Source organism: Anolis carolinensis, chromosome 2 (genome assembly GCF_035594765.1).
Source record: "Anolis carolinensis isolate JA03-04 chromosome 2, rAnoCar3.1.pri, whole genome shotgun sequence".
NCBI lineage: Eukaryota > Metazoa > Chordata > Lepidosauria > Squamata > Dactyloidae > Anolis > Anolis carolinensis.
Window position 1 is genome coordinate 61,153,197 of NC_085842.1, and position 18,292 is coordinate 61,171,488.

Consider the following 18,292-nt stretch of genomic DNA (forward strand, 5'->3'; position numbering starts at 1 on the left):
GCTTGGCTATTATTAGTAATGAAGCACATTTTTTTCAAATTAGATCATCCTAGAAACATCTGTGGATTACATAAATTTATTGATATAGATATCGTTTTGAAAAAGCAAGTGGGTATTGCCTAAAAAAAGAATTATGTTTGGAGTAGGCATTGCTATTTTACAATGCTTCTGCAGTTGTAACTTTCCTTCTGCAAGCATCACCAAAGTAAAGTATAAAAACTAGTCTAGTGGTTTGAGCTAAATTCATGGGGTGACTTGAAGACAAATAGACACACAAATTATTCATTTCAATGGTCAGAGATCACCTGATGGCAAAGGTCTGTGAACAAAATACTGGAGAACTGTGGCTCGTTGAAGTAGACCGCAGTCGTGGGGATGATGTAGTACAAGCCTGTTTATTATGCTTCTATAAGTAAAGTTAGCAAAATTGCTGTATTATTCATTGTAAAAAAATATTTTATGTAAATTCATCCAACCCTATGAAAGTTTGTGTTTCAAGAGTGGGACAGTGCTCATTCACATTGTTGGTCTACACAAAGTTAGTTTGCTTTTCCAAATTTGGCATGATGAATGTCTATTAGCTTACAAATTGCTCCATGTGCCAACCCTAACTGACACCAACAGTGATTTATTGCTGCGATGGGAATGCAATCTTAACTTGCAGTGGAAAAAAATAATTGCAAAATTCTTTTTACATTTTGTTATTAGATATAGATAACCAAGTATGACAAAATGTGTGTGCTTCTCCAGGGCAGGGAGGTGTAATATAACATTCAAATTGGAATCTTAAATCAGTTTCAGAAATACAAGTTTTCTTGCTCCTCATATATCATAGTGGAAATCAGTACTGGGAAATAATATTTCACTTCTCAATCAGAATTGAACAAAAATGGCAGAAGAACTCCCCATTAGGACTAAGGGGACAATTTTCACAGAAATAGATGCAAGGCATTTTGTTTTTGTTTTACTACTGTATTTGCTCTTAAATTTAGATTTTTTTAAAAGTGGGAATTTTCAATAACTTCAAAAAGGTTCTTAGCAGAATTAGATGAAACCTTCAGGGAAAGTTACCTCTTCCCAGGGAATTGAGCCTGCCAAATTTCAGAAAATGTACAGAGCATTTTGACCAAGAGCAGGCTTTGTGGGATTTCTGTAAATGAATGTGTGTAACCTCCTAGTTTTTTTCCATTGACAGTTGTTACGAAAATGAAGTGTGAAACAGAAGCGGTACAGCTACATTTCCAACAAATATCAGTTGCTGCAGGTTATATCTCAAAGGAAAGAACTAGCAAAACCACATCTAAGTATTCCTAGCCTATGAAATGTGTGGGGTTGCCATAAGTTGACAGACGACTTGAAGGCGCGCAGACACATTTCAGAAAATACCTGGCCCAAAGCAACCAATGTTCTATTCTGCTAGATGGTTGATACAATTCTCCCTTGATATACAGGCAGTCGCCAAGACACAAACATCCGACTTAGAAAAGACTCATAGTTACAAACGGGGGTGAGACAACAAGAAGTGAGAGAAATCTATCACTAGAAAGGGAAATTAAGTCTCGAAAGATCTCTCATGGGAAAAAGTGTTACCACAACAAGCCATATTTTTCAAAATCCAGTTATCACAGGGGCAGAAAGTGAGGTGAAATCTTCTGAACAGAGACACAGACAGCAAAACAAACAACACTGGTGTTCACCCTTCCCTATGCTATCCTAAACTAAAACAAAATATATATTTAGCTGGAGTTACACTTAAAAATGTGCTCATTCGAACTTACATACAAATTCAACTTAAGAACAAATCTACAGAATCTTATCTTGTTCATAATTTGGGGACTGCCTCTACTCTTCTCTGCTGCTTTGGCAGACCCAGGGAGGTGGTAAAAGTGCAAGATCCATCCACACTGTGGCATTAGGACTCTGGAAACAGCTAATGGATTGCTTACATTTGTGACATTGAAAAGGTGATGTGAAATTTTGTGTAGAAGGGGTTGCTTATTTTAGCTGAGCTCTATATGTTTTACTGAAAATTTGAAAAATAAGGTGTATGTCATAGAAGTGTTCTTAGGTAAGACTCTATTGCTAACGAAGCAGGAGGATTGTTCAGTTTCAAGTTCTTTCTGCTTCTGAAGAATCCTGTTTTGATCAAGGCAGCTTTCCAATCTGTCCAAATCATCATTTGTTCTGTATTTGAGTTTCATCAAAATTCTTTCTAAAAGTAGATAAAATTGATAAATGGTTGCTTATGGAACACTTGGTGAAGTGTGCAGTAGTTTCTATGGAGGAAATGATGCCAATCATCCTGGAGACATGACACTTGATGGGACATTTGGCTTGACCCAATATTTGCATTATTTACTGTTAAGATGACAGTTCCTTTGGCTTGTTAATCATTCAAGTTTTATGTGCGTGAGGCAGGGCTGTAGCTGGGGGGGGGGGTGTGTTAGAGGTTCAACCCCCCAAAAATTTTCAAGTTTTTTTAAAAAAAAATCTGGTTTACTCATGAATTTTAACTGATTAACCAAATCCCTACGAGTGTCCACTGAAGTTTATCTGTTTTGGGTGTCTACTGAAGTTTATCGAGGGAGCCTGATTTCTAATTATTTTGCGTTATAGAACTACTCTTCATGATTTGATATTTAAAAGTTTCAACCCCCCCCCCCCATTTCTGGCTATGGCCTGGTGTGAGGCATAATATTTTTTCCCTATTTTTAAGGGGAAAGAAATTGACTGTTAACTACAAGATTTGCCCTTTGTTCTGTTGGATCATTCGTAATATCCATAACTTGTTATATTTTGTCTCCAGAGCAACCTATTATAAATGTCTTTTTGAGGGAACACGTGAGAAAAAATAATGTCAAGTTTAGATTTTGCTGGTGGATTTGAATTCATGGATTTGAAACTGTGCCAGGCCTGCTGGTTACTGTCTGATCATCTTTGTGCTTACAGTCCTTCTCCTAATGAAGTCCTCTGTTGTTATAACAGCCCTTTGTGGGGTCCTTAATTTTCAGGTAGTTTAAAACTAAACAGGGAAGGTGTGTGTGGAAGTATCATATGGTGATAATGGAACAAATCATTTAGACAGAGATGGATTAATCATTCTATGAAATATAGTTTCTAAACCAAATGAGCGCAGGGGCTTCCTGGTCTAAATGGTGTGTTGATGTTATCATTCAGTGAATCCACATAAAGATGATCCCAGTTTGAACAACTGAGAAAAAAATCTTTCTCAGATTAAATGTTACAGAATTACTGTTGGTACACAAGCATCTGCAGTCCCCCTCCCTTTGTATCTTCTTATCATAAGGTCACGAGGCACAACGTCTAACTGGCCTTCTGTATGGAAAACTGAGAGTAGGCAACAGAAAGTGATAGCTAAACAGCTCTCTTTAGAGGGGAGACAATGGCCATTTTCCTGGTTATATGAAAGTAAGTGCGGTTACTATGGTATTGAATGCTGCACTGTAATTTCCCCTTCTGATTGAATCTATGGTTTTCTGAGTACAGGCTGACTGGTCTGAGGTCTTTGTTGCATGGTGCCATTATCCCTGGCCCTTTGCATGATCAGAGATAATGGCAACATACTAATATGATGACCTTTGGTGTCACACCTTTCCAGGCATCATGCAACTGTGATGCTTTGGCAATTTGAGATCCTATAGCCACACATTTGGTTTAGCACCCCCTCCATACTTTTTAAAAAAATATAATGAAGTCTGTTAAAGAAACTTTGCAATTCCAGCCAAGGCTGTAGCGGGGGTGTGTGTGTGTGTGTTAAGGGTTCTAACCCCCGCCCCCCCAAACCCAGTTTACTCATGAATTTTAACTGGTTAAACAATTTATAAGTAAACCAGGGTTGTTTTTAACCAGACACATTTCAGGTTTTTTAAAAAACTTTTAACCCCCCCCCCCCCCCGGCTACGGCCCTGACTTCAGTAAATATAGTACCATAATTTGAACAAGAACAGTTAAAAACTACATTTACTGTGAGGGGTGAGTGAGAGAAGAGGACAATCCCATTCCCTAATGTAACTTCTGTTCCAACATGATGGCTCAGGATCCCTTCACAAGCTAAGCTGTGGCACTATGGTGCAACCAAGGCCTATTGATTGGTTTTTCCTGTTAATACTAAAGACAGATGTGTGTGGGGAGGTGGTAAACTGAAAATGGGTTGTGATAGGTGCCATGGTTTCCAAAGGTACTGTGCTGTGTGTGTTAACTGGAAAATGAAGTGCATTAATCCAATTGGCTGATCCTGCAAAGACCTGGGAATTGATTTGATACTGTTTCTGTTCTGCTGCTGCAGAACCAGTTTTGTTAAATTTTCATTGCTGACTGAGTACTGCTGGCGAAGAGAGAAGTGTACTCAGAGAGGCCTTACCATTTCTTTTTTAAGGCCTGTTTGATGCTGAGAAAAGGAGAAGAACCAGGACTGTATTTATGATCAGCGGGGCCATTGTCAATACTGTTTTTGATCTTTTGGAATCAGTAAAGTTCCTGTATGTTTGTTCTGCAAACCTGAGTGGCATGTTATTGTTCTGCGGGTGACTCTGGATCGCGGGCACATGTAAGAGCTTCCATTTATCACCATCAATCCGTAACAATAAGAACTGTCACCAGAGATGACAGTTTTGCTTCTATGCCACTTCTTTGCAATAATGTCCCAAATGTAATCACTTGATCAGCCATTTCCAGAAGCCTGTTGTCACAGTATAGATGGACCTTGCACCTTTACCACCTCTCTGGGTCTGCCAAAGCTACTGAGAAGAGTATATCATGGGGAATAGTATCAACCATCTAGGAGAATAGAACTTTGGTTTCTTTGGGCCACTGTGTCATCTAGTATATGCAAAAAAGAGGTTGTAGTATATGAATCTAAGTCAGTGGTTCTCAAACCTGTGGGTCCCCATGTGTTTTGGCCTACAGCTCCCAGAAATCCCAGCCAGTTTACCAGCTGTTAGGATTTCTGGCAGTTGAAGGCCAAAACATCTGGGGACTCACAGGTTGAGAACCACGGATCTAAGTGGTCTAAGAACTTAATATCATTCACCAAAGGCATTTTACATTCTTGAATCCAAAAACAGCATGAACTTGTGAATCAACACATCTTTTACTCTTTTAAACAACATAAACTGATGTGGTCCTTGAACTGTTATGTGGTCAGTATGAGGAGAAGGCTTTGTGGGAGATTTGCAGGTCAATTTCTATTCAGCAGTGAATGTTCTGAAACCAGAAAAGCTTGTTCTTGGAAGGTGATTGACAATTTTCTGTGTCCGCCTTCCTTTTTATTTTTTGGGTGAGCCGACCACTTATGCAAGCAACAAAACATACACCTCAGCCAACTCAGGTAATATAAGAATTGCTCTTAGGTTAAGGATTAATTGAACTGAATACAAAGGAGCTCTGTCATTTTGGCAAGACGTCTGTTTTGGAAGCTTATCCCAGTCTTTCCTCATGTGCACATAGGAAATCTTAAAGTGGCAGATGTAATCCTACCTTAATTTTGGGGTGATTCTCATGTCTATCCAGTCCTTTCCAGCTGGAATTTGTTATTAAAAGGGAAAGAAGGGGATGGCTACACATTTCCCAAGGACCCTGTTTCCTTCACGTTTTACCTTTTGCTGGGAGAAGTCTGACATTCTAGTCATTGCTTTATGTTCTTGAACATCAAAGTCAGACTGGCAAGTAGCTAGAGCCAACTGAGCCTGGAATTACACAGCTCTGTGTTTATCAGTGGAACATGTTTACCTTAGAGGTTCAGGGAGAGAAAGGGGCCTCACATGAGTGAGCTGAGTACATCTGGAGCCTCTGTTCTTTCTTGTGCTTTTCCAGTGTTCGTTATCATCTTAAATGAACAAGTCAAGATACTTCTGGTATTTTTCCTCTTAGTCTTTTTCCTTTTTTCTTTGTGCCAACACGGGTAAGACTTTTCCCCCTTGAGCAAATGCTGTTTTCAAGAACAATAAAGAACATGTTTTCCCAGTGTACACACACACACACACACAGGAACATAACTGTTATGGGTGCAGTTGTAGTTGTTCTTTCTTTCTCAGTTAAAATCACAAGGTTATTGGAATTGCTGCCACTTTTAACACAAGGTCTGCTGCTCCATCAAAACAAAAAAACAAACAAAACCATCCTATTTCCTTGATAGATTATGTGGGCATTGCACTTAATGTATAGGTTGGTGGCAGGGCTGTGCAAATTCTGTCTGTGCATTTTCCTGCTTTTCAATCTAAAGAAAACCATAGAGTGCTCCTTACTTTTTTAGACTTGAAAGTAAAGGAGAAAATACAATCTAATACAAGAGTGGCAATAATTCAATTCCCAGCATTCCTTATTACAGACTTTGCCAGCTATGGCTGCTAAAAGTTGTCTCAACATTAAAACTGTTTTGTTTGCTTTAACGTTCTGTATATTTGGTAGTGATCCTATTATACCACTATTAATCTCTTTGGAAATGGTGGACATCACCTTAAACAGAGTTAGATCTTTGGTGCATATTGTCTAGCAGTTGCTCTCCATAGTTTCAGATGAGGATCTTTCTCAGCCTTACCCCCTACATGTGAGAACTGAGCCTGTGTCCTGGACTTCCTGCATGCAAACCATGTGCTCTGTTACTGAGCTATGGCTTTTTACCTAAAGAACACAACACTCAGTTTCCTACATTCCTAAGGATTTCTTAAACAAGGCAAACCTTTTTTTTTACAAGTCCTCTTCAATAAGCCACATCAGGACTTCCAAAAAAAGCACTTTCTATATCCAAATATCAACCACCATTTTTCTTCTTTTTTAAAAAAAAGAGCTTCTTGTGTGCTTTTGTAGCAGCAAGGGGGGGGGGGTAAAAGTTCAAAAAAAAAACCTGAAATGTGTCTGGTTAAAAACAACCCTGGTTTACTTATAAATTGTTTAACCAGTTAAAATTCACGAATAAATGGCAGTATTTGAATAACATATATTGTTGAGGGTCTCTTGCCACATAATGGCTATCTTTTTTCTTCCTTCTGTTTCTTATTTTCCCATTTCGCCCCTGATCCACTCTTACTGGTTCTCACTTAAGACAAATTTAGACAAAGCTTACACTCATTGGTCACAAAATACAAGAAGTGCTCCCTTGCTTAAATGATGAGCTAACCAATGATCTGATCGCCAGGGCCCTTTTACACTACAAAATTATGGCCTGATGAATCCATTTTATCTGCTATGGCTGTATCCTATGGTATCCTGGATTTACAGTTTGGTGAGGCATTGGAATAACTGCTGGATAATTTTAAATGCCCACTCTAGGAGTCCATAGGATGGAACCATGGTAATTAAAGCAAAATCATCATGTTATAAATCTGTAGTGAAAGGACCTCTGATTTAGTAGATAATGAAAAAATAAATGTACTTGAAGGCAGGTCTCAACTGTTCCACTTTTATTACACATTGAGAAGAAATGGGAAAGGTTACTTTTTTGAGCTGCAGTTCCCAGATCCCCCCAGCTAGCATAGTGATTGGTAGCTGTAACCCAAATTATTTTTCCAAGGTCTGATGTTGAGTAGTTTCCTTTATGAATGAAAATGAATGTACAAAATGCTTCAGGAAATTGGATACCATTTGTTTAATCTTCTTCCACCATGTTGCTGGGCAATAGATCACAGCTAATGTGGCTCTCTAGGAGATGTTCAGTGGACTGGAAAGTGTTTCTGCCTCTAAATAGTAGAACAAAAGAAGCAACAAAATGAAGCAGCTGCTGCCAAGAAGGTTTGGGACTAAGCAGTAAAAGAGTCTGGTTTGAAGGAAGTGTAAGCTTGGCTCAGTTCTGATGCTGAAAATAAATTCTTGGAATAAGAATGGGCTCAAGACTGATGCTTCCATGTTGGGGATGTAATGAATCATGTCTACGTTTTACTCCAGACTTTAAAGGAGTTATCCAGAGAGCTAGACCCTATCCTCAAAATAGATTCAGTACCTTGGAATAGCCATGGTAAAGCCTGGAATAAAACCCAGACCAAATTTATTGCACCCTGACATGGAAGCCTCTGGCTTGATCACTGGTGGATCTCAGTGTTCTTGTAAAAAACAAAATAGAGCTGGAAAGCCCAAAGTCTGCCTATCACTGACTGATATCTCTTAACTTTTATTTTTCTTCTACGTGGTCCAGCCCTTCTTCCTGTTTGCACCATACTGCCAGCAGCACCAGCAGTCACAGCGGCAGTGGCTTTCAGGTTGGCAGCCTAACATCTAGTATCAGTTGTCTTTCTTACACATGGTGCCAATCTCCATGTCACTTTCTCTAAAACTCAGCTGCTCTCTCATGTTGAGTCACCCTCCTTAAAACACCAACTGACACAAATTTATCAAACGGAGGTTTTCCTGTCCCTGTGCCACTTCAATGCCATGGGGAAAGGCTATAGTTCAGCAGTCAACCTCAGAGTTTGCATGCTGGAGGTTCTGTGTTGAAACTCCACTTAAAACAGGGGTGGGCTAAGTGCAACATGCAGCTACATCAGGTATGGGCAAACTTTGGCCCTCTGAGTGTTTGGACATCAACTAGGAGGTGAAGTCAAAAACACCCGGAGGGCCAAAGTTTGCCCATGCCTGAGCTTCATGTTCCCCCAGGGCCATTTTTGTGGCCCTCAAGGATCCTTGGGGATAAGAAAAATTACTCCCAAATGCCCTCTGGGGTTGTGAGGAGTATTTTCATCACTTTATTTTCTCCCCTGTGTCATTTTAGGCCAAAGAGAGAACTTTAAAATAGAAGAAATGGGGAAATTGGCTTCTTTATTGAAAAAACCCATGAGTGTTTGGGGGCACCAAAATTAATATTTTGGATAAAAACTCCCAGTGTCTCTTTGTGGGCTTAAACAACCCCCTAGCCTATGTCAGGATGAGGTAGCAGGTGATCAGAATATGTTTGCCTACCAACTCTACGATTCTGTGAAATTGTCTGACTAGTTATGAGTCAGTTTTTTAGATTTTTATAGAAATCATTAAAGGCTGGAAAACACTCAATGTATTGAAACCAAATCTTGTGGTGAATGAATGAAGATATTGTACAGCAGGCATGTAAGCTTACAATGAGAAAAGGACTGGCTAAGCTGACATGCTGAGGCCAGTCATGATTTACTTTCAGTTACCTTGACAGTTTTTGTTACTATCATGCTGTTATGAGATTCTACAAGATAAATAATGTGGTTGCTTTATGCAATCAGACAAGCCTGGCAGGTGGATAAGAAATATGTTCCCTTGGAGGAAATGATTTTCCATGATTTTTGCAATCTGTGGATGAGGCAACATGAATGATGCTGCAGTTCAGTAATTCTGACACTGAGATACATCACAGCAAAGTAATAGTAATATTCCACTTGCACCCCAAGAGAGATAGTCATTTAGGTCATTTTCAGTGAATTTTCTGTATTAATATACTGACGCCTAGAATGGAAATGGACTGCAAGACAGCTAAATGTTACCACATCTCAGGAGGAAGCATTAAGTAAAATGGTTGAAAGAAACACAGGTTGCCATGATTCTGAGTCTCTTTCTTTTGGATATGATCTTAGTCATTGTTCTTGTTAATGTTCTGACGATTTCTGTAATATTCAAGCTGGCTTGAATACTCGAAAAGCACCAGATTCTGTCTGATCTTGGAAAGTGAGCAGGGTCAATCCTGAGTAGTACTTGGATTGGAGACTGCCAATGAGTATCAGGTGCTGTAGGCTATATTTCAGAGGAAGGAATTTACAAAACTACCTCTGAGGAGTCCTTTCCTAAGAAAAACCTATGAAATATATGCAGATGCCATAATTTGACAGATGTGTTGAAGGCATGTACATGCATACAATATTTTTTGTTTGCCTTCAAATTAGTTTACAACTTAAGGTGTCCCTAACATAAACCTATCACAGGGTTTTCTTGCCTTTGCCATCTTCTGGTGGCCTGAAGGTGTGTGACTCACTCCCCAGTGGGTTTCCATGACTGATTTGAACTAGACCACACTGATTCTTTGTACTGGGGTCATGGCTTTTAAAGAATATTTCATGTTGGTCTAGCTTAGAAGTCTGCCTTCAGGTATTCCTTAAGACTATAGTAACACTCATAGTGGAAAGTCCTGGAGACCTTTTTTCCAGAGTAAACAGTGACTAATTCCTAATTGAAACTCTAGCCCTTCTGCACTATGATGCTACTGTAGTAAACATTTAGCAAAGGGAAGGAGAAAGGCTGCTAGGGAAAGGATCATTTTTGAGTTGCTGTGAGTTTTCTGGGCTGTATGGCCATATTCTGAAGCATTATTTCCTGACATTTCACCCACATCTTTGCCCAGGATCATTTTTGCTTGTACTTACCCCATGTGACTGAGATATCAGCTAATCAGGAGTGTTAATTCAAGGATGGTGAATTGTAATAGCTTGATTAAGAAGAATTCCAGAAAGATTTTGAAATTATTTGGTGGAGAAAAATATTTTCCCCTTTACTGGCTTCCAGATTTGGATCAGAAACCTCTGTTCCACTGATGGTATGGTTTTCATGAATGGAAGTTCACCTCAATTAATTACTGTTTTTCTGCTGAAGTTAGAAAGTTTATTGTAGTGATCCACTATAGGTCAAAAGGATTATTCCTTGCTTACCCAAGAACCATCTATTTGTCGATTAAGCAGTTAAGCTCTGTTGCATCATTGCAGAGATGTTGTACTGTAAAATTGCTTGGGGTGAAGGCAAGCCAAAATTAACAGATGCAAGCCTGTAAAGCCGTTGCAAGATTGCTGTTGTACATTCTTATGTACACATTCTTATGTACACGTTCTTAGGGTTTTTTTTTTCCAAACGTTAGGTTTTCTGTTTCTGTAAACATATAATGAGCACTGGTATTATTTTGGTGGATACGAGGTAAGCAGATCTTTCCAAATGTGCTGGCCAAGAGCATAGCAACATTTGTTACCTGATCAACTGCAGGCTTAGCTATGATGCAAAACATATTTTTATCATATTAACTCATCTTGCTTTCCATTACTCCAATAGCACATGTCTTGGATATGCACATCTCCCTTCCCTTCCTCATTTTGCTCATGGTAAAACAGGTTTTAGTGGACTCAGTATTTCTTGCATTGGTCAAGCATATTAATTAAATATCATAAAAGGTATATTGACAATGAATTGGCTGCAGTTAAATTTGTTGTTGTGTGCCTTCAAGTCATTTCCGATTAATGGCAACCCCGAAGCAAACTTATCACGGGCATTTCTTGGTAATATTTGTTTGGTGGGTGTTTGTCATTGCCTTCCTCTGAAGCTGAGAACATATAACTTTTCTAAGTCACTCACAGTATATTTTATGGCTAATCTGGGATTTTTACTCAGGTCTCCAGAGGCCCCTTCCACACAGCTGTATAAAATCCACATTGAACTGGATTATACGTCATTGTGAACGCAGATAATTCAGTTCAAGTCAGATATTGTGGCTTAACTGCCTTGATATTCTGGCTTATGTGGCTGTGTAGAAGGGCTCAGAGTCATAGCCTAACACTCAAGTCACTATGCCATTCCCTGAAATTTTATTGGAGTCAAAAAATGGAAGCTTTGGCTTACCTTGATTTTGAAGAGATGAATTAAATCATTACAAACATAAATTCAAGCATTAAACCATGATCAGTAACATTGCGCCAGATTTTTCATGGGAGAAGTCCTACATTTTCATTGAGAAGAATTAGTATTGCCTTTTGAAAAAAAGTGTGTCATCTCCTGATGCTAACACTTAGCACAGATTTCCTCTCTTTTAAATTCTGCTTGTACTAAATGACCATGACTTAATTTATTTACTATAAACAAACAGCTGACTATATTTCTTAGGAATTCTTCTTTGTGCCAATCTTTGCTCCTGTTTTGGCTGTCACCCATTTTGTGACACCACTGTTCAAAAGGCCAATATTTTATGTTATGTGTCACTTGGATTTTTTCAGAGGAGTTTCATCTAGAGCTGAGTGCATCTGGCTTCTTGATGCTAGATCTCAAAGGCTAGAAAAACACCTTTGAAAAGAATGAATAGAATGGCACGAGGATGCCTTCCACAACTGGTTGTGTAATAATAATAATAATTATTATTATTATTTATTACATTTATTTATACCCCGCTTTATCCACCCCAATGGGAGGTAATTCAAAGTGGCTAAAGCAAAAACTCCTCGTGGAAATTCCCTCTTGTATACAACCATTAAGATATAGGTGCTCTCTCTAATTTTCACTAAATATAACTCTATCCGTCCCTCCCTTCCTTCCTGGAAGATAGAGGATGATAAGTCAAATAGCAGCAGAAGTAACTATATAGTTCTTTGTGTTTGAAGATTCCTGTAAATTGGAGGTGGAGGTGGATTCCTGTAAATTGGAGGTGGGTTTGAATGATAATTTCCTAAAAATACAGCCAGTACACCCAATGATAAGAGGTTATGGATTTTGTAGTGGAAGACATTAGAAGACCATCAGATTACCTACCGCTTTCATTCAGAACGTAATTTTCTCAGCTGGTCAGGGTCACCATTTCCTCCCTGACTGTCTATTTAATTGAACTCTATTTTGATCAAGATACTGCTGAGATTGCAGCATGCCATGACACTGTCTCCTTCTATTCTAAATTAGCATCAATGGATATGAAACAGCTGCTTTTAAGTACCTTTGATGGCAGACAGCTGCTTCAATGTAGCTGACACTAAAGATTATGTCTCACCAAACATTTGGAAGAATTGTTTCCAGATTCCTTCAGTTGCCATTGCAAAAGGGGTGTGTGTGTGTGTGTGTGTGTGCGCGCGCGCTCCATCTAGATGAGCCATGGCGCTGTGCATCTCAGTCTCTAGAGAAGGGATATATATGTGTGTGTGTGTGCGTGTGTGTGTTAATGAAGGGGAAGACATCAACACAGTTTATTTTTGCTTGCTAGCTGCTTTTGTGCACAGCCTTGAACTGACTCTAACCACTGTCTACTAGAAAGATCAATGAGCAATGGACAGCAATATTTGCAAACCATATGCATTAGGAAAGTGAGTGGGAAACAAAACTATAATGGATGTTAAGATGCTCAGAGTTGGGAAGGGGGCTAGATTTAACAAATCCCTTCTGAAGAAAACATTGCGTAGGTTTTGCATCTGCTGGATTAAATCCCCAGATGTTTCTGATATGAAGCTGTAGTGGTAGGAAATAATGGGCTGGCATTAAGGACAGAGTCATTTTTCTTCTGATGGAAATTCACTATTGACGTAGTATGTGTATGAAATAGACAGACGGACGGAGGTCGCATGTAGTTACTGGTGTCCTGTAGTGGTTACAGATAGTTCTTGGTGCAAATTACACTTCAGCTTGACTCCAGAGACTTCTGGACTCCTGAAAAGTAGTCTAGCAGTGATTTCAGTGATACAGTGCTCCATCTCACTAGGAAGAGAAGTATTTGGTTCCAGTCAGTTCAGACAGCAGAAAATATAAGAAATGTATTGCTCAAATAAAATGTGATTGTTTGAGAAGATAACATAGGGGGTCTTAGACAAGCCAGTGTTTCATTGCCTTTGTGTTCTCTGCTCACAATCTTTAATGAATACTTTCATGTGATGTCTTTATTGTAAGGACATAGAATAATGTATGTAATGTATGTTAAGAATGTATTTTCCTCCAAAAGTGTTTTTACAGCACCATATGAATGTTAGGGAACCATTGATCTTATAGATACGTTGGCCTATGACTCCCATCAGACTTACCCAGCATCACCAATGGCAGGACATTGTGTGAAAATGTGTTTTTCAGTGACCTGTTGTCTTATGGCAAGAAATGTTCAGAGGTATTTTTGCCAGTTCCTCACTCTGAAACATAGCCTACAGCACCAGGTAGTCCTTGGTGGTTTTTCATCCAAGTACTAACTGGGGCTAATGCCTATTCAGCCTCCAAGATCAGACAGGATTGGATGCCTTTAGGGTATTTAGGCCCATGGCAGAAAATCATGAGAGCTGTATTCCTAGATGCCCAGAGCCTAACATTCCCAACCATAATACTATACCATATATTTTAAAATATATTTTTGCATGTTTTGAGAGCCTACCAAAGCTGAAAGAAACCAGCTGATAGCTTTTCCTCCTTCACTTTCAGATTCTCACGATCGGATGAGCTTTCTCGACATAGGCGGTCGCATTCTGGAGTGAAGCCTTACCAATGTCCTGTGTGTGAAAAGAAGTTTGCTCGAAGCGACCACTTGTCCAAACACGTCAAAGTCCACCGATTTCCTAGAAGCAGCCGATCTATGCGCTCAGGGAACTGATGTGTCCTGCCTTCTTTCTCCTTTCCATCTGTCTATCCAAGAGCAGGTGCTGGCAGCTCTGTCTTCAGTACCTTTCTCTCTCACAATAATTTATTTGTCTCGACCTAACAGCCGATGCCTTGACTTCACACATACATCCTACTTGTTGTCTCCCTCCATACACCTTTTCCTTATTCCTTTCCTTTTCTCCACTGCTGCTGCTTCCTTTGAAAATTACAGTGTTTTATTTTTAGCTGTTTTCTCCAGCACCATGATAATTTATGGGCTACTTGCTGCTAGTTAATTATAGGTTTGGCATTCCTGGGGGCTTTGCTCATGTACAGGGCTATTCATTGTAGGTTTTTGTTTTTGTTTTGCTTTGTTTTTTAAAAAAAATCTTATTGCATTAGTCCTAGTTGTCCATTTTGGAAACAGCAAATTCCTTTTGAAATGGAAACAACTCCTTTATTGAGGGGAATACTTTGTTGTTGTCAGTGTTTAGTGCAGTGCGGGGCATTACCATTAGCTGGAAATGATAGCAACTAACAAAAGGAAAAAAAAACAAGAAGCCATTCTGGAAGGCTATGTGTACGTGCATGTGTATTAACCAGGATAGTTTGAAAAAGTTACTTTTTTGAACAGACTTCCAAAGCCCCACAATGAGCAAGGAGCGAAAGCAGAACCTAAGAGAGTCTGTAGATTATTTTTCAAATTGTAATTATAATTATGGACAGGACACAGTTTTACCAGGTTTCTGTTTGTAATCAGAGTTTGTGATTTGAATCAGAATTGTGGTTCTCCCAAGCACAGCATAATACCAAGATAGTCCTTTGGAATCATCGATCCACCAGTTGTTTCTGCTCTTCACTTTGTGGCTCTTTTTCCCTACTCGTTCCATCCTGTTCTGCCATTTTCCATTTTTTATTCTCTCAGTGTGAAAGAAAGGCAGGGCAGAAATGATTAAACATTGGCATGGGGGAGGGGGAGAGAAGAGGAATTTTTGTTTCTTGATAATTGACTACCCTATATCCTCATGTATAAGTCATAGAATCATAGAACTGTAGGGTTGGAAGACCCCACATGGGCCATCCAGTCCAACCCTCTGCCAGTTAGAAATTTTAGCAAAAAAATCAAAACCCCTGAATCAATGTATCCACAGGTCAAACTGAGTACTGTAACTTTTTATCAAAAAAGGAATCATCTCCTTCTCTGAGCAGAATGGCACACAATAAGAACTTAGTCCATCTCAGGAGAAACCAAAAGAAGCACAAACCCCTTCTATTCTTTCTGCCGGGGTGCTACTTCTGACCTTTTTGAAAGTGGTCAAGGACTTCTAATCACCACCCTTGTGGTCACTTGGTGTCTTTACAGACTAAAAGGTGAACAAACAGATCTTGGAAGTAACTAGTTAGAAATAAGAAACACATAATTACTTCTTTCCCCCAATAACAGAACCATGACTACAGTACATAAAGGTTATAATCTCACAGGGGATAAATTTACCTATTTTGCCATCTTACTGTAATGTTTTGCCATCTTTCTATGATAGGAATACAGCATCACTAAACATTGGGAGAAAGATATAATATGTTTGGAATACTGGCTTGTGCTGTACTTTGTGTTCTGTCATGAGTGTTGATGTATCAGGGAGGGAGGTTGGAGAAGAATGTTTTCTTACCAGCAGCTTTTAATATTGAGATTTATTTTGGGGAAAAACCCTACCTATGTGATAATTATTTGAATTGCTTTTTAGAAGTGAGCAATGAAGCCATTGCTTTAAAAATAATGATAGCAATATCTAACGACTTTGAGGGTGGCCCTTTAAACTAAAACTGCAGTAGCCTCTCCACTTCCTTGGGAATTAGAGGCTCAGGATTAGTGTAAAAGGGAAAACCTATAAATGAAAACATACACTTTTTCAGTTTGAGGGAACACCGCTCTAGCATATATTCATGTGTCCTCCACAGGACGTTGACCATAGAAGCATGCTGGATGATCTACAAACACCTAGAGAAGTGTTTTCTTTAGGCACCTCTAGGTCCTCCAGTGAACCCGTATAGCAAACTTTTGGTTTAAGTTGACCATAGATTCCTAGAGCAAGCAAATTAATCACATCCACAAATAGTAAAACCACAAAAGCTAAACTTGCAAATGTGGGGGGCCGATAGTAATTTGGGGGGGGGGGGTTGTCTGGTTTTTTTTTAATTCAGGCTCTGTAAATATATTTGAGTGCCATGTCCCCATGTTTACAATATGGAATTAAATCCTTGTCCCTGGTGCCTGGGATGAGGGAACTTAAGACTTAGTGAATGTTTTACGAAAGCACTTTTAGCGCCTTTGGAGGCAAGTGGTGCCCAAGCGTGGAGTCTCCTTACAGGCCACTATTAAGAGAACAGTGCAACTGGGGGTGTTCTAGCCAGCTAGCATGGTAGCTGTTAAGGGCTTTCAGAAGAGAATATATGCATACGTATATAAAAATAAATAAGTAAATACATATAAGCAGATGCTGGATGCAGAATTATTGTGTGAGGCAACACTTTCTTCCCTCTGTCCTCTTCTTTCTGTACTTTGCTGATTGTATGAAGCTTCCTAGCAAATAGAATCTGTTAATAAGAAATGACTTTTTTTTTAAAAAAAAAGATATGTATATATAAAGGACATCACATCTCTTTCATCCTTGATAGTGTCTATAAGCAAAGTATAGACATAAGCTATTACTTGATCCCACTGAAAGCAGCAGGACAGGATTAGTTGCAGCCAATTTAAGGTCCATTGCTTTGGATACGAGTTTGTTGCAATGAACTTCTCTTTAAAATAATGTCTTGTGTATTTCCACCTCTTTTTTATGTTTTGGTGAGCCAAGCGAGGAAATAAAACACTGCAATTCTAGTATTAGTAGGTCAAATGGAGTCCCATGTTGTCATGTTAAGAACAAGAGCTCCATTACTTTCCTCTAGGAATGCATTCCTTGTGTCCTCTAGAAATAAGTGTAAATGACTCTTCCTTCTGTCAACTGGTTGTTATCTCACATCCTATGAATGTATGTAAATAAAACTGTACATACTACATATCTATATAAACTATCTTTTAATAACATATAAAATTATGTAAATTGGAAGCAAAAAATATCTTTAAAGCCAATGTACATAAGTTACAATCTGTATATTTTTCTTTTGTTCTTCATAAAATATATTTACTTTGACAATAAAACAAAAATGGAAATTTTAGAAAAGACGTTTCATGTTTTCTTTGGTTTCTAATATGCCAACAAATGAGATTTATGAAATATCCTGATGGACAATAAGCAAATCGGGGGTGCTGGCAATACCAATGTCTTGAGTGCCATTTTGGAAACATTAATTAATGATTTAATTAATCAGTGGATCGAATTTAATGTTATAGAAACCGAGACACATGGATGTAAATATGTAAATAATGGAAACAGTAGTAATAGTAGAAGGAGGAGTAACTTAGTTTTCTTTGCATCTTGCCTCCATTTCCAACCAACAGAAATAGGACGTCTCCCTTCCCATTTAGTATTTACTGTAAGTCTGGGATTTAGGTCAGGGTGAGAATATCTAGCATAAGGGCACCCACTGAACTTCACATCTTAATGGGGGACTTGAATCTGAATTTCACAAGTCCCAGTCCAGCACTAGTTACAGGAACAACTCCAAAAAAATAACAGAAAAAATAAATAAATTACTCTTCAAACAGGCTTAGGATGTGGACAAGGTGTATAGCTTTCTGAGAGTCATTGACTTCAACAAAGAACTCCTTCCACAGATCAACATCTTCTGAAAGCAGGTGTGATTCGGAGTTAACATAGTCATTAAAAGTTGACCAGTCCTCACTGAAAGAGTTTTTTGTGACTAGCAACTTCTAAAAGCCATATAATCAAAATATTTTTTCAAGGCCCATTAAAATGGGTTTCTGCTATTCAGTAATATTAGACAATAGACATCACAATGGATCATATCCTTATATGATTAATTGCAATGTGATAAAGGGTTTCATTTTTAACATACATGGGGTTTCTAAAAT

The 18,292-nt window shown here is 38.7% G+C and overlaps 1 protein-coding gene across 2 annotated transcripts in view; it reads left to right on the forward strand.

Moving 5' to 3' along the window:
- Positions 1-16,873, forward strand: part of klf15 (KLF transcription factor 15) — a 32,002-nt gene extending 15,129 nt beyond the window's left edge. For both annotated transcript variants that reach the window (XM_008105303.3, XM_003217736.4), the window contains one exon: positions 14,101-16,873. In XM_008105303.3, coding sequence (XP_008103510.1) covers positions 14,101-14,269 — 169 coding nt within the window. In that variant the 3' untranslated portion in view covers positions 14,270-16,873. The remainder of the gene's footprint in view (positions 1-14,100) is intronic.
- Positions 16,874-18,292: the final 1,419 nt, after the last annotated feature.